We start from the raw sequence: 14951 nt of genomic DNA, 5'->3' as shown, positions 1-14951 counted from the left end.
CTCCATCCTGCTACATCCTACAAGTGAGGCGCTCCAAATCGGACGTTGTTTTGCAAAAATGATAATAAATAGTTAGAGTAGAGAGAAAGTAAAGTAAGTAAGATAATAATGCATATACGACTCTCTTCTATATTATTCTCTCTCTTACTTTATTTTCTATCCATTTTAACTATTTATTATCATTAACGCAAAACAATAGCCAAAAAGAAACGCCTCACTTGTAGTGGAACAGAGAGAGTATATGATAGGGCCGATGATCGGCCCTTTCTCCGCGAGGGCCGATCAAAGGCCCTTCCCATCGGTGGCCATATGGGGGGGAGGTGAGGAGGCCGATCATCGGCCCCTCCGTCACAATGGTTGGCCGATTGGGAAGGCCTCCCCATCGGCCAACCATAGTGAATGCTTTCAAGGTGCTCTGCTTCAGCTCCGAGTTTCAAAATCGACACGCTTTGCTTTGAAAAGAATGAGTTCATAAAAAAATAAACGAGTTCACGATCAACTCAACTTGATCATATAAAAGTAATTTGGGTACACTCTGATAATATAGTTTTTGATTTAATTATGTAAGTTTTTGTTTTAGTTTTAATTTTCAAAAGTTTAGATTTATTTTAATTTTGAAAATATGGTGGTAAGATCAATAGGTATTGGTTTGAGGTTGTGAACAGCCTGTAATTTACTGAACTTAATGGATTCATAAGAAATTTTATGATTGATTAATTAAAATTTAGTCACGCGCGTGGTTGAACACAACTAAATTAAGCAAAGAAAAAGTTATTTTAGTCTTTAGATAGGTTGACGTCATTAATTATAATTTTAAATAGTATACCCTCTATCTCCTCTCAAAATAATTAACTGATTTTCAGCACTTACGTGAAAAATAATACTGTCCTAATAAGATACACTTTTATTATAGATACGAGTTTTAAGAAATATAAAAAATAATGAATTGTAAAAGTATAATGAAATGTATGACGTAGGATGTTTCTATTAAATTTTTGGTAAATGTAATTTATTTACAATGGTCATAGTATAACACTCTTTAAACAAAATCACCAGATATATACAAACACGTAATATCACACTTTTGTTTTTTCAATTATATTATATCAGATTTTCACCTTTTTTACCTAAAAAGTATTTTAGTCCATCTGAATTAATATTTATCCCTTTATTTATTATTTTTCTCTGTTTTCTAGATAACAAGGTTCTCTCGAAATCCAGTTTACAGTTTTCCCAAAAAAAAAAGCTTAAATCTACATTAAGAATTTATTACTACTAATACTCTATTTATTTTTAGTTTATCGATTTGAATTAGATTTATAAGAATATAATATCCTCCTTTATTTCTTTTTATTTATTGGCATAAATTGTTGACGGCAAAACCTGAAAAATAGACCGCGAAAAAGCAATCGTGCGTCGCCGCTACCCTCTCTCTCTCTCTCTCTCTTCGCTCCACTTTCGATGTGGAGAAAGTGGGAGAAGAGAAAAGCTTAAAATGTGCAACAAAGGTTGAATCTTGCTGCCATGGATTTTCATTTTTCAACCCACCACCTCCATTCCCACAACTGAAGAAAGGAATGACAAATTAAATTTTTCCTCAAGGTTTTTCTTGACCCCTCCCCTAGGCAACCTCATCACCTTTCTTGTCTTCTTTTCTACTAATCCCCTCATTCTGATCTCCTAATAAATTGCACCTTTTAAAAGTGGAATCTTTTCATTGAATTGTAGAAAAGGTTGCTTTTTTATGCTCTCTTTTTGTTGTATATATGTTTTGACAATTCCATTGCTTATTTCCTGTGGTTTCTTGAAGAGGGCCAGGCATAGAATTTTCCGGGCATGGTTTGAGTTTTATGCATTTGTTAATATTTGAAGCATTCTAAGCTAAAACATCTATCTTGGGTTACATATGATTACTTTGATGCTAATAGTGGAGTTGTATTTCCTTAATTGGTTATTTTGCATTTGTATTTTCTTGCTCCACCTGTATATTCTTGTTGGTATGGTTTCCAGCTCTGCCTTTCCCAGTTTATGTCTATAGCTTCTTTTTCCATTGTGATTTGTGGGCCTTGAGGTATTGCCTTGCTTGCCCATTTTCAGCCTCATTTGAAAATTATTTGTGGTGTTCTTCTTTGTACCAGGAGATTGATTCCCCAATTATTGTTTCTTTTTGCAGTTCCATGTTACCTAGGTCCAATTAATCCATTTATTGTTCCTTTAGTTTGCATCAATTTCCCTCTTTTAGTGATTGGATTGATCTTTCTGTTTGGCCATTTTTCTTCAATGTGGCATGTATTGACTGATTCTAAACGATTTATGATCGTATGGAGCTTGTGTAGTTTCAAGAATGGGGGATCATTTTGTGATGCTTGTGGATCAGCTTATCCCTGAATCTAGCCTTGACAGTAGAATCCAGCTGCAGCAAGCCTCACCGGCCGCTCCTGTATCCGTGAAAACTAGCTTTTCTTTCCATAAGATGGATGCCAGAACAAGTATGTTGGGGGAGTGCAGGATTTGTCACGATGAAGACGAGGAGTCAAACATGGAGGCGCCCTGCTTCTGTCGCGGGAGCTTGAAGGTTCGCCTCGTGTCTTTTAGTATATGATAGCAGTATTGAATTTGCAGCCGGGTTGGGCCTAAAAATTAGAAATGCAGGACAACATCATGTATGTTTTAGGGAGCTGCCAGAATGAACATATTAGTATTACTTGAAGCTAATATTCAATTTTCCATCCGTTGCAGTATGCTCACCGTAAGTGTGTGCAGCGATGGTGCAACGAGAAAGGGGATACTACCTGTGAGATTTGCCAACAGGTTTGCTTCTTTATCAAACAAATTGATGTCCATCATTGTATGTAAGTTTAACACAAGGAATCAGGTTTTCAAGCCAGGTTATACGGCACCACCCCCTCTCTTTACTTATGGTGGGATCCCGATGAACTTTAGGTATCACTTCATTCTTTATTTTCGATACTGCTTTGCTGTTGATGTTATGTTGTAGACTTATTTTCTTATTGATCGACTATCCCAGGGGAAATTGGGAGATATCGAGAAGAGACCTACAAAATCTTCAATTTGTATCAACGGACTCCGCCAGTGACAACTTTTTGGATTCAGACGGGGATGAATTCCCAGTCCCCACTCCAAGAAGCGTGCTTTACTGCCGTATAATTGCCATCATTGTATTTCCCTCTCATATTGCTTTTTAGAGTCTTCATTTTTTATCGTTCGCCTCTATGCTATAACTGTTAATATGTGTGATTTCAGTTTGTTGTGCTTGTGGTGCTACGGCATACCTTACCATTCATCGTCTATGGTCCGGGTGAATATTCGATTTCTGTGGCGATGGTAAGAAGCTTCTCAGCTTAATGTTTTTATCTTAGAATAAGTATGAGCAGTTGTAGACATCATGGTTGTTCTCTTGCAGTTGTTGATGTTGCGTACAATCGGAGTTTTCTTGCCTATCTACATTATGGTAAAATCATTATCAACCATACAACGCAGACGAAATCGACAGGTATATTCCCAGATTCTAGCCTCATTGCTACATTAAGGTAAAATTGTATTGCTTATCATATTGTACTAACAATATTAATTTTAGGAAATTATTTGGTAATTAATTTGATATTCCATTTTTTTGTATTTCTACATCTAATGAAGAGCATTATTTATGACAACAGCCTTCACAACAAGCACAAGCTCAATTCCTCCAAATACCGTGATGGTGGAGGCTTTCATCGTAGAGTAGTTTGCTCTCTTTTCATGTTGGACTTGTAAATAGAAATTCAACCCTAATTAATCCTCTATTTTTATAAATAAAATAATAAAATTCCAGTCCCACACCAATTTTGTGCAAAACTTCATCAAATGTGTTCAATTCAATAAAAATGAGTATATGATGCAATGGAGCTTCAGATGAGGGCTGGAAAAGAGGAATTGGTAGAATAACTCTTTCTATGTGTGAATCGTAGGTGTGGTTATTTGATAACTCAATCTCCAAGGGGGTGTTCGGTTGGCAAGACTAAATCTCATAATTAAATATGTATTATGTTTGGTTCATAAGATTGACCCCACAACTTAATCCTAAATGGATAGTTTCATGATAATTAGTCATAGCCTCCCTTCTTCAATTAAAATAATTCCACAACTTAATCCTAGATGGATAGTCTCATGATACTAGTCATGACAACCGAATGCTACCTTTGTTTTTAATTTTTGCTTGAGGTTGCTCATAGCTAGAATAAGGAAGACCCCATTGTGGTTTATCCTCTAAGGAAAATTAAATACAAAAGACATGTTGTGGAGAATTGATCACTGGAGTTTATGATAATCAATGTATGTTTTGCAAGGAAGAATTGAAAATCGTTAAGCATAATATTATTTTATACTCCTCATGTTCCTAAAAAATAGACAATGTTAATACATAATTGGTAACGTAAGTGAGATAGAAAGAAAAAATGATTAGAGTATTGCTAGTGAGAAAAAGATTTTCTAAAATAGAATTGGTCTATTTTTAACAGACATCTCAAAATGATAAATATGATCTATTTTTAAGGGACGGATGGAGTTGTACAAACTATCCATCCAACATTCTCTGGTATTATTGTTGTGGAACCTATTCATATCACCATATGTCTACCCAAACATCCAACAATGTGTCTACTGTCGTGGATGGGAAGCTTGGCCTGACATATGGAAAAGAATATTTGAACGTAACATTTTCTACATGGTTGATCTAGGATATTAAGAAGAACACATTGTTGAATGTTTTGATAAACAAATGAATATAATGGTTTCCGATTGTTCCCTTCTCGCCGTGAACACATACACGATGAGTTGAACGACATTAGGAAGTGTGCAGCTACTATGAAACATGAAAACTCTTAAAGCACTTAAAGCATTCATCTTCAAGTTCCTTATCTTGGAAAGAACGCTCTTATGTCCTTACTCTTGTCTCTGATTGTGTTATTTTGTGTAACTACTGCTAGATTGCGCTAGACGGATTGAGATGATAGTAATAAAATTAGAAACTTATAATTTTATTAGTTATTTCAATATAAGAGATGCACTATTTGTGAAAAAACATTTGGAAAAGACATAGCTAGAAGCATGCTTGATTCATTTAAAAGTATACTTGATGGAGCTGGTGACCTCTTACTCGAACTCAAAATTCAATCTTATAAAAAAATCATGTATAGAGTATAGACTATCTACATAGAACTAAGTCAAAATTTCCAGATGTAGTTACAGAAAGCCTTCAAATTATGTATAAACAAAAATTAGAAAGACTATATAGCTTAAATGAAATTATTTGTAGAAAATTGTTTCTTCGCATAAATCAAATCCTTCTAATTCTATTTCTGTCGATACTCGACAATATATTTTTCTGTTTATTAATTTTCTAAAAATAATCCTACGTAGTCGATTACATCTATGCTATGTCTAACTCTAAATGACTAAATTAAGAATTAGGTCAAACATTATTTCTTATTTTGCTATGTCCTATCCTCTAGTCATCAATTGGAAATATAATAGCTAGCAATGGACTCTTTCATGACACTTAACAACATAGGTTTTCCCATCCCTTTTAACATATGTTTGGACTCTTTCTACACACACTTTTAAAACATTTATAATGGTTAAAATTTATTGCATAATGCAACGGCGGAATTAATCCATCAAGTCCGACAACACTTCTTATTCAAATGGATTTTTCCCCACAAATTTATTTGTTTTGTGTTGTATAAGATTGACAAGATTAGAATATAAGTTATGATCTCTGCCATATTTGACCAATTATGTATGGCTATTGGCTGGTCGGGTTTTCGTGGCTTATTATTTTGGCTTGTCGAATTAAATATTAGAATGGTCAATTTTAATCAAAGCTTAAATTCTAATTTATTAGACAAGTGTTGTAAAAAGTCGAGATGAATAATGGATTCTTGTAATTATATATCTTAATAGTTTAATTAGATAAACGCAAATTTGGAGAATTCATGTATATAGCTACAATATGATAATGTTTATTTTTAAAACGATAAAGTTGCCGAATAGAAATCAAGTAACAACCTTGTCTTTTATCGACAAATATTTTAAAGAAAATATAATGGCTTTTTGTCAAAATTAAAATAATTATTATTTTGAAAAAGCTGTGATTTGTCGAGTGCATATATATTCTAAGGGGTCCGTATTAAGACGGTTCACATTATAATAACAGTTATATTCACTTTTTTTGTTTTTTTAGATACTACAAGATACACATAAGTCATAACACATGAATTGACTAATACTTGTACCAAATAAATTTGACTAAATCCAAAAACATGAACAACTATTCACACACTATACCACGTGGATAACTTAATTAAATTGCTTTGGCGTGAATGTTGCCTTCCAATTTTAAGCCAATAAAGTTCCAAATAGATAGTAGTATCATTTTCATTTTTGTCGTTAAAGCAAACATAACAATGTAGCTTTAACCGAAAATTGTGATAAGATATGGAGAATTTAATTATACGGTTATACCTCCAAAATTCAAAATTGAGGCCATCAACTTTAATTGTATATACGTCTCTATATATAGATAAGTTTTGTGACGACATTCAAATTGATTGAACCAAGAAAGTTGTCCTCTTTCAAAAGTAAAAACAATTATACCAAGACCAAATGTAAAATAAATAGTGAAGATGGGGTAATTAAAGAATAATTAAGTCAAACCCTCAAAATATACCTGACTATTTCCTAAGCTTTCACTCTACACACATGATTCTAACTGTTGAGAGAGAAGATGTCTTCCTTGATTTCTCCTAAACTATGCAACACTCCTCTTCTTAAATGTAACAAAACCAGATTTTTTCAGCCCCTTCAAATCAGAGCCCAAATCCACAGAGATCATGAAGGTATGTATCATTTGTATTCTTCCACAAAATTTACAATTTCTTGAAATATTTGCATATTTAGTTATAGTACATTTATTTATTACTATTAGGGAGATCTGGGAATATTGTGGATGCGAATTTACACCTACTGAAGGTGAGAGTGGAGGAAGTGAGGAGCAAGGAGAGGCTAGAGAGATGCTGTGTGGCTGAGCAAGGATGGAACTATGCAGCTTATGATAGCTTCAAAACTAAAACAGATACTAATTATACTCATTTTTATCAAGAATTTGTTGAGCTTTTGGGAGTGGTTGGTGCCACTTTTGGCATCACAATATCTGGTTGCACCTTATGCATCTGCCTCTTCTCCATTTTGCTTCATTTCAACCAATGACTTGTCTTCTTGTAGAATAAACCAATGAATATGTATAGCTAGTTTTCCCTTTTGATCTTTTGAAAACTGAAGAACCTCTACATCTATTATTCAAGATTTTATTTATTTGTATTGTCTTTGGGTTTCTGTTACGGATTTAATGTCCCCCACCGGCTGTGAGATTGAAGATCAAATGTACTCTTCCTCTCCTAATTAAAGGCTAGTATTTCGGGATGAATTTTCCTATCTGGTCTGTAACAGCTTCACACTGGTTAATGGGTTTCCTGATTTCCCTTTTTATTAATCATTTGGTAGCAGTTATAGTATAAATCATTATGTAGTGTTTTTGTTAGAATGTTTGATGAAGGAGCTAGAGGTCAATAACCCGATGCATAACTAGGAATCGTAGACGGCCGAAATTGTTACTAATAAAATTATAAAAGCTTATTAAGCTCTTAGTCCACGTAATTAAGTATTAGCATAGGAGGGTTTAGTGAGAATTCGATGACAACCAATGAATAAGCATTAACTTAACGTACTTGTCTAATTCTAACATTCATGAATCTTTAATTCCAAGCAGTAGCCTCTTTAGTTATAACTTATATGTGGATAGAAATGGAGTAGGTTTTAGCAATTTCTCAACTTTCTCTAGTCTTTGAATTTAAATTCTTTTATATAAAAGTCTATATTACATTGCAATGCTCTAAATTAAATCATCTTAAATATGTAAAATCTGAAATAAATTTTAGAAAAAAGACCTTATCAAATTGTTTTTTACGTCCGCCCCTGCTCTTAGTTATGTACGTGCGGTTACACAACCCTGACTTTTCTTGTTCTTATTACTAGTAGTACTCCATTTTAAACAAGGATGCCTTGCCCACAACACTACTTTTCATCTTATAAGTTAAAGGGAGATAAAAATAAATGGATTGGAAAGGATAGATTTTGAGGTGACATGGTACTCGTGTGTATATGTTGTACTGTTTGTCAAAAAAGACCTGATATATAATACTCCTTCCGTCCCAGATAATTTGGGACACTTTGACCCGACACGAGTTTTAAGAAATCTAATGGAGAGTGAGTTGAAAAAGTTGGTGAGATGTGGATCCTACTTTTAAAGTATTAGTTTTATAATAAAATGTGAGTAGGAATGAGTTAGTGGAATATGGGGTCCACTACCAAAAATGGTAAAAGTGAAGTGGAACAAATTATTTAGGACGGACCGAAATAGAATATTGGGACGAATTATCTGGGACGTGGGGAGTAGTATGATTATGTTGATACGACAAGGTACATAGGTGATAAATTTGAATATTAATTTAAGAATATAAAATTTATTATCATATCATTATAAAACAAACCACTTCTGCAGCCGAGCCTAAATTGTCATAATTTGACGACGTAATTTAATTTGACCAAAAGGGAACTTTGTCGTATTTTGTTTAATTGGAAAGAACTATGCATATCAATCTTAATTAGAAGCAGGCGGTCAAGATTCAAAGAGACTGGATCAAGTATTGTATATATATGTATGGTCGATTAAATAGGAAATATTATCTCATTCAGTATGCAATTTATTATATAATTTCCGATGATTGAGTTTTCTAGTTCTCGTAGTATCAATTTCATCGCGTTAATCTGTAGTATTTTATATATACCCTCCTCCTAGCACTATACTAAGTACTACTCCCTCCGTCCCCCATTACTTGACACGGTTTGACCCGGCACGAGTTTTAAGAAATGTAATAAAAAGTGTGTTGAAAAAGTTGGTGGGATGTGGGTCCTACTTTTAAAGTATTAATTTTATAATAAATGTGAGTAGGAATCAGTTAGTGGAATATGAGGTCCACTACCAAAAATGGAAAAAGTGAAGTGTGTCAAGTAATGGGAGACGGACCAAAATGGCAAACTGTGTCAAGTAATAGGGGACGGAGGGAGTACTATTTTCGTCATTTTAGTCCGCTATTTTTATGTGACAAAAAGATACAGTCTATAAAGGTGCACACGGTTAAAAAACTGTCTATTTCGGTTTGAAACTTGCGATTCACGGTTCATCAAATCAGTGAACCTGAACCAGCCCGAATAGGTATTTGGTGGTTCTGGTTTACGGCCCAAAACCGCTGGTTCGGTTTTTTTTAAAAAAAATCTTTTTAGTCTCTATTTATCTATAAAATTGCTTAATAAAATTCAAATTATAAGGATGAAAATTACAATTTTATTGATATAAATTTCAACGAGACCACAAGTTACAAGTTACAACTTATAAACGACTACAATTTACAAAAGACTTGAAGTCTTAAACAATAGACTTGTAAATTTCAACCAGAATACAACGAAGCTATTGACAAATTACAAAATAGACTTGAAATCTTTAACAATAAATTTATAAGTATATACTCTTAGTCGGCGAAGGAGATGTTTCTAAATAACTAAATTGAGGACACATTTACCAATTCAACCTTATATGTTGAGTTTGGTCTAACAATAAAAAATTATGTTAGAAAGTTCCTCGAATTTAATCATATAGAGAAGTCTCCTTCTTCAACTAGAGTATATACAAATACAATTATTTATTTGTATTTGCATATTTTTAAAGTTGAAACAAATGAAAAAAAAACATAAAGAAAAAATGACTTGAGGTGCCTATGTATCCTTAATGCTCAATTGCATTGAGAAATCAAAATTCACGTAGTTCTTTTACCTGACTTACCTAGTTGGCGGTAGAAGTATGACCATATTCGATCGGATGAATTGTCTTCATATGAGGGATGAGAGTACAATATCCCCCACCATCATTAAATTTGTAGATTTTGTTGCAATAGTTACAACATACATTAAACTGCAATGTCATCTCTTGAAATAGCGGATCAACACTACTAGCACTATTGAGGCCTTCTTGTAATATTTAACAAATATAGACATTGTTGATGATAATTTAGACTTTTTACTGTTTTGTGGTACTGGTGGAGGAGGGGAGTGCATGTCCTCATCACAAAAAAAAACATATTGAAATTGAATTATGAGAATGGAAGTAGAAAATAGAAATTAAGAAGAGAAATCTTTGTCAACATAAGAATGAGGTGAGTTGAAATGTTAGAGAAGGTTGTATTTATAGGAGAAAAATTGGGAAAATCAGATTTAAAAAAAAAATTAAATTTGAAATTTCAGCGGGTTTACCGTTGGAACTGACGGTTCAGTCCACGGTTTTGAACCAAAACAACCGATTTTTTACTGAAAACCGGCGGTTTCAGTCCACTTTTCTGCAACACTACACCTGAAAGGCCTAGGACCTAGTCGAAAAACTTACTTGAACCGTTGAACCGTCAGTTTCGGTTTCTCAAATTCTTGAATCTGATACGTACTGTCCGGCGGTTCGAACCACCATGCCAGTTCTGGTTCTGGATTTCAAACCAACGATTAATCGTCAGTTTGATTCGGTTTGTGCATGTCTATCGTAGGAAGCCGCTTTACAGTAAAAATGGTTACTTTTTATTTGAGGTGGAAAATGGTTACTTCTTAAAATAAATGCTTAATTAACTAGAGTATGTCCTAACTACTTACAATCCAATTAAGATAATGAAATTCTCTAAATGATTTTAATATCTTGCTTATGAATATAAATGCGTCATTTCTCTATATTAAATTAAGAGGCAGGATCAAATGTGGCCATAAACAAATGATATTTTTACGATTTTGGTCTTGAACATTAAGTTTTGAATTATTGCACTCTAAACATTTAAACTCGGGCCAGAATCAGTCCATTTTGGACGGCGCCGTCTAAAATTAACGGTCAGGTTGTTTAATTAGAATTTGAACAAATTAAGCTTTTTAATTAGAATTTTTAAAATATTTTGAAAATAATTAAAAAAATATGCTCCCTGCAGGTGATTCCTCCCATTGACGAGGAATCCGATTGTAAATTAATCAACATTTACAACATTAATACGCCTTGTTGGACTGAAACTTCTACGACGACCCGCAGCTGGGCTATGCAAAATGCTCCAAATAATTTTTAATTATTTTTGAAATAATAAAAGAAATTAATCAAAATACTTAATTGAGTCAAAATTAGCTTAAAAGCAGTTGAATGTGTATTTTTTACGGCTCCATTCATTTTGGACTGAGTCCGGCCCAAGTTTAAATGTGCGATATACAATAAACGTAATGTTCAGAACTAAAATCACAAGAACGACATATATTTAGGATCACACTTAACCTTAATCTTAAATTAATTTTCAATATATATCTATTCAATAGTCATCTTTTCGCAAAAATAAACATTATCATTTATGGGATCTCAACCGAATAAATCAGGAAATATAATATACAATGGACCCACGTCCACAAATATGAGATCGTGTTGTTTCTGAAGAAGCCGCGACTTTTGATTTGTCAGGTGCATTGATATTCTTGACTGTTCATATTAAGACGGTTCACATAAATAAATAAATAATAATAATAATAATAATAATAATAATAATAATAATAATAATAATAATAATTCATTATTACTACTATTATTAGTAGTAGCAGAAATAGTAACAATAATAATACTCACTTTTTTCATTTTTTTAGATACACGACGCATATAAAATCATGACATGTGAACTGAAACATCATGTAAATTTTACTAAATTCAAAAAATTGAAACTACACAATTCACACACTTTGGTTAATACTCGAATTTAAAACTGACTTTACCACGTGGATAAGATCACATTCGATCGATTATTATGCTCTAACTTATATTCACTAAATACGCATTTAATCAACATGATTCAATCGACTTCATGGCGTTAATCATGCTTCCATTTAAGCGAATTTCATGCGGCACCGGAAAAATTATGCTTACTTTTTATGTTATTACTTTGTTATTTTTGCCTTCCATATTAAGTCCACGTTACATTTCCTTATATATAACATTAATATTTTATGTTACAAACTAATATTTTAAACTTTCATACTATGCAGTACTTATCACTACATTAGATTTAGACCACAAATTATAGGAGTAATAATTAATTCCATTATTTTCCAATAAAAATCCATCAACAAAGTTCCAAATAGATATCATTTTCAAGTCAACTATAATACTGAAAATGCATGCATTTACCACATTGGTTTTGCTCGTGCAGCCGTCCACCTCATTGTAATTTATTATACCTCTATCAAAACTGTATTATTGCATTATATATGTTTCATTTTTTGTCATTAAAGCAAACAACACAATGTTGCTTTACCCGAAATTTAAGATAGGTTATAGGATTTAATTATACATCCAAAATTCGAAACTGGGTCTATCAACTTAAATTATGCCACCACCAAATGTAAAATAAATAGAGAAGAAAGGTAAGCATTAGGTGTCATTTTTCTTGTATAAAAACCAAGTCAAACCCTCAAAATATACATGACTATTTCCTAATCCAACTGTAGACAGAGAAAATGCCTTCCTTAATTTCTCCTAAACTATGCAACACTCCTCTTCTTAAATGTAACAAAGCCAGATTTTTTCAGCCCCTTCGAATCAAAGCTCAAATCCACAAAGATCATGAAGGTAAACCTTAGTCTTCCACAAAATTTACAATTTTGCGTATCTTAATTGTACATATATCATTAATCATATCAGGGAGATTTGGAAATATTGTGGATGCAAATTTACACCTACTGAAGGTGAGGATAGAGGAAGTGAGGAGCAAGGAGAGGCTAGAGAGATGCTGTGTGGCTGAGCAAGGATGGAACTATGCAGCTTATGATAGCTTCAAAACTAAAACAGATATTAATTATACTCATTTTTATCAAGAATTTGTTGAGCTTTTGGGAGTGGTTGGTGCTACTTTTGGCATCACAATATCTGGTTGCACCTTATGCCTCTGCCTCTTTTCCATTTTACTTCATTTTAACCAATGATTTATCTTCTTGTAGAATAAACCAATCATTTTTTATTTTTTTTTAGTTTTCCTTTTCTTGATCTTGAAATTAGAGAACCTCTATGTGATCAATTATTTGAGATTCTATTTATTTTATTTTTATTTGTACGAGTATATTGTTTTCGCTACTGGTTAATGCATTTTTATGATTATATAGAGAGAGTTTTTAGAAATTTTGATGAAGGGGCTAGAGGTCAATAACTAGGAATAATCACAATACTTGCCGAGCAGACGGCTGCAAATAATATAATAAAAACTTAATTGTAATGTAATTATAATTTAAGATTTAATAACATCAAATTGAAATTTTTAACAATCAATGTAATAAAGTATTTAGATTAGATTAGTAAATGAATAAATAAATCCAGTGCAGCCGGACTCACCCAGGCCACCTACCTAGGAATAATTGTCGTTGCAACAAATCAATACGAGTAGTACTATGATATTTTTCTTTATTTTTTTATCATCATTATTGCACACAGCACGCTACTTATGTCGTTATAGCTGTATCTATAATATATATACTATGTAATTACGTATATTGCAGAGGGTTTAGTGAGAATTCGATGACAACCTATCAATAACTTGTGTATAACATTCATGATGTTTAATGAGGTTTACTTGTGCATAACATTCATGTCTCATGAAGTTTAATTTCCAAATCAATATCCTCTTTAGTCATAAGTATAGAGTTTTAAAATGGATGAAAATTTTATGTAAATTCCTATAAAAAAATCTATATCAATGATCTAAATCAGCATATGTGCTCCCTCCATCGCGCTATAAGTTATTGATTTTCTTTTTAGGTTAACTCAATAAATATTATTTCTTAAATCCCAGGCTTAAAATAAAGATGACTTACCCACAACACTACTTTTTACCTTACTAGGTAGATAAAGAAAAGGGATCGGACTGAATATATTTTAAACACAACAAAGTAATTTTAATTTGTGGTGACTTGCCACTCCGGTTTATAATCATGTTATGTTGTGGCAATACAATTAACGGGACAATAATTAAAAAAAATATTGTCAAAACATAACTTATACTATGATAATGATCGACACGAGACACGAAAACCACTCTCCTGCTGCCGAGTCTAAATTGTCATAATCTGACTACGTACTATAATTTGACAGATTGAGAAGTTTAAGAGAAGACGAACTATGCATCATAACCCAAAAATAAATCTTTATTAGAAGCACTGGTCAAAATTCAAGATACTGGATCAACTATAATATACTCAAATAAGATGAATTATCTGATTCAATATACAATTTATTGATAAATCACCTAAATGAATGCTTAGTTAACTTCAGTATGTCCTAACAAATCCATGGGGTTATTTCTTTTTTAGTTCTGGGCTAAAACTTAAGTTCCATAAGTCTTCTGGGCATTTTTTAAATTCCGGTTTTGGGAGAGACGCATGAGGGTCGTGCGTCACCAAATTAATGAAACGCACTACAATGCGTCTTTCAATGTACAACCTCATTTAATAAAATAATGCAAAATTTGAAAGACGTCATGCGTCTTTCAAAAAAACGCATGACGGTAGTACGTTTCATTAATTTGGTGACGCGTGAGGATCATGCGTCTCTCCCAAAATCGAAATTTTAAAAAAACCCAGAAGACTTATGGAACTTAAGTTTTAGCCCGGAACTAGAAGAAATACCCCCAAATCTATGTCATACTTTGAATATGCAAATAAGAAAAAGTCACCTATAACAGTTTAAACTTTTACTAATAGATACTGAATTGACCAAAATAGCCCTGTTAAGG

The 14951-nt window shown here is 32.7% G+C and overlaps 3 protein-coding genes across 9 annotated transcripts; all 3 read left to right on the top strand.

The window, feature by feature from the left end:
* Positions 1-1401: 1401 nt before the first annotated feature.
* Positions 1402-3843, top strand: LOC125214300. Of its 7 annotated transcripts, none has more exons than XM_048115275.1 (8): positions 1402-1508; positions 2337-2575; positions 2740-2811; positions 2876-2943; positions 3029-3179; positions 3265-3345; positions 3425-3514; positions 3678-3843. In XM_048115275.1, exons 1-8 carry the CDS (start codon positions 1496-1498, stop codon positions 3717-3719), a joined length of 756 nt encoding a protein of 251 aa, XP_047971232.1. In that variant the 5' UTR covers positions 1402-1495; the 3' UTR covers positions 3720-3843. The 7 variants fall into 7 exon arrangements, with proteins under 7 accessions (XP_047971232.1, XP_047971216.1, XP_047971223.1 ...); XM_048115259.1 differs by having other exon boundaries at positions 2328-2575; XM_048115266.1 differs by having other exon boundaries at positions 2328-2575; positions 3425-3551.
* A 2883-nt stretch (positions 3844-6726) lies between these two features.
* On the top strand, positions 6727-7397 carry LOC125202856. The gene is made up of 2 exons (XM_048101333.1): positions 6727-6896; positions 6986-7397. The coding sequence occupies exons 1-2, from the start codon at positions 6785-6787 to the stop codon at positions 7264-7266; spliced, it is 393 nt and encodes a 130-aa protein (XP_047957290.1). The 5' UTR covers positions 6727-6784; the 3' UTR covers positions 7267-7397.
* A 5268-nt stretch (positions 7398-12665) lies between these two features.
* On the top strand, positions 12666-13280 carry LOC125195168. The gene is made up of 2 exons (XM_048093376.1): positions 12666-12799; positions 12872-13280. The coding sequence occupies exons 1-2, from the start codon at positions 12688-12690 to the stop codon at positions 13150-13152; spliced, it is 393 nt and encodes a 130-aa protein (XP_047949333.1). The 5' UTR covers positions 12666-12687; the 3' UTR covers positions 13153-13280.
* The last annotated feature ends 1671 nt before the right edge of the window (positions 13281-14951 follow it).

This window comes from Salvia hispanica, chromosome 1, assembly GCF_023119035.1.
Source record: "Salvia hispanica cultivar TCC Black 2014 chromosome 1, UniMelb_Shisp_WGS_1.0, whole genome shotgun sequence".
Taxonomy (NCBI): domain Eukaryota; kingdom Viridiplantae; phylum Streptophyta; class Magnoliopsida; order Lamiales; family Lamiaceae; genus Salvia; species Salvia hispanica.
The sequence above is the reverse complement of the archived record's forward strand: the minus strand, read 5'-3'. Positions and strand labels throughout refer to the sequence as shown.

Coding starts and splice junctions, on each gene's coding strand:
- LOC125202856 (XM_048101333.1), top strand. CDS start 6,785: ATGTCTTCCTTGATTTCTCCTAAACTATGCAACACTCCTCTTCTTAAA. Junction 6,897..6,985: donor AATCCACAGAGATCATGAAG/GTATGTATCATT, acceptor TATTACTATTAG/GGAGATCTGGGAATATTGTG.
- LOC125195168 (XM_048093376.1), top strand. CDS start 12,688: ATGCCTTCCTTAATTTCTCCTAAACTATGCAACACTCCTCTTCTTAAA. Junction 12,800..12,871: donor AATCCACAAAGATCATGAAG/GTAAACCTTAGT, acceptor TAATCATATCAG/GGAGATTTGGAAATATTGTG.
- LOC125214300 (XM_048115259.1), top strand. Junction 2,576..2,739: donor TCTGTCGCGGGAGCTTGAAG/GTTCGCCTCGTG, acceptor CATCCGTTGCAG/TATGCTCACCGTAAGTGTGT. Junction 2,944..3,028: donor GGGATCCCGATGAACTTTAG/GTATCACTTCAT, acceptor CGACTATCCCAG/GGGAAATTGGGAGATATCGA.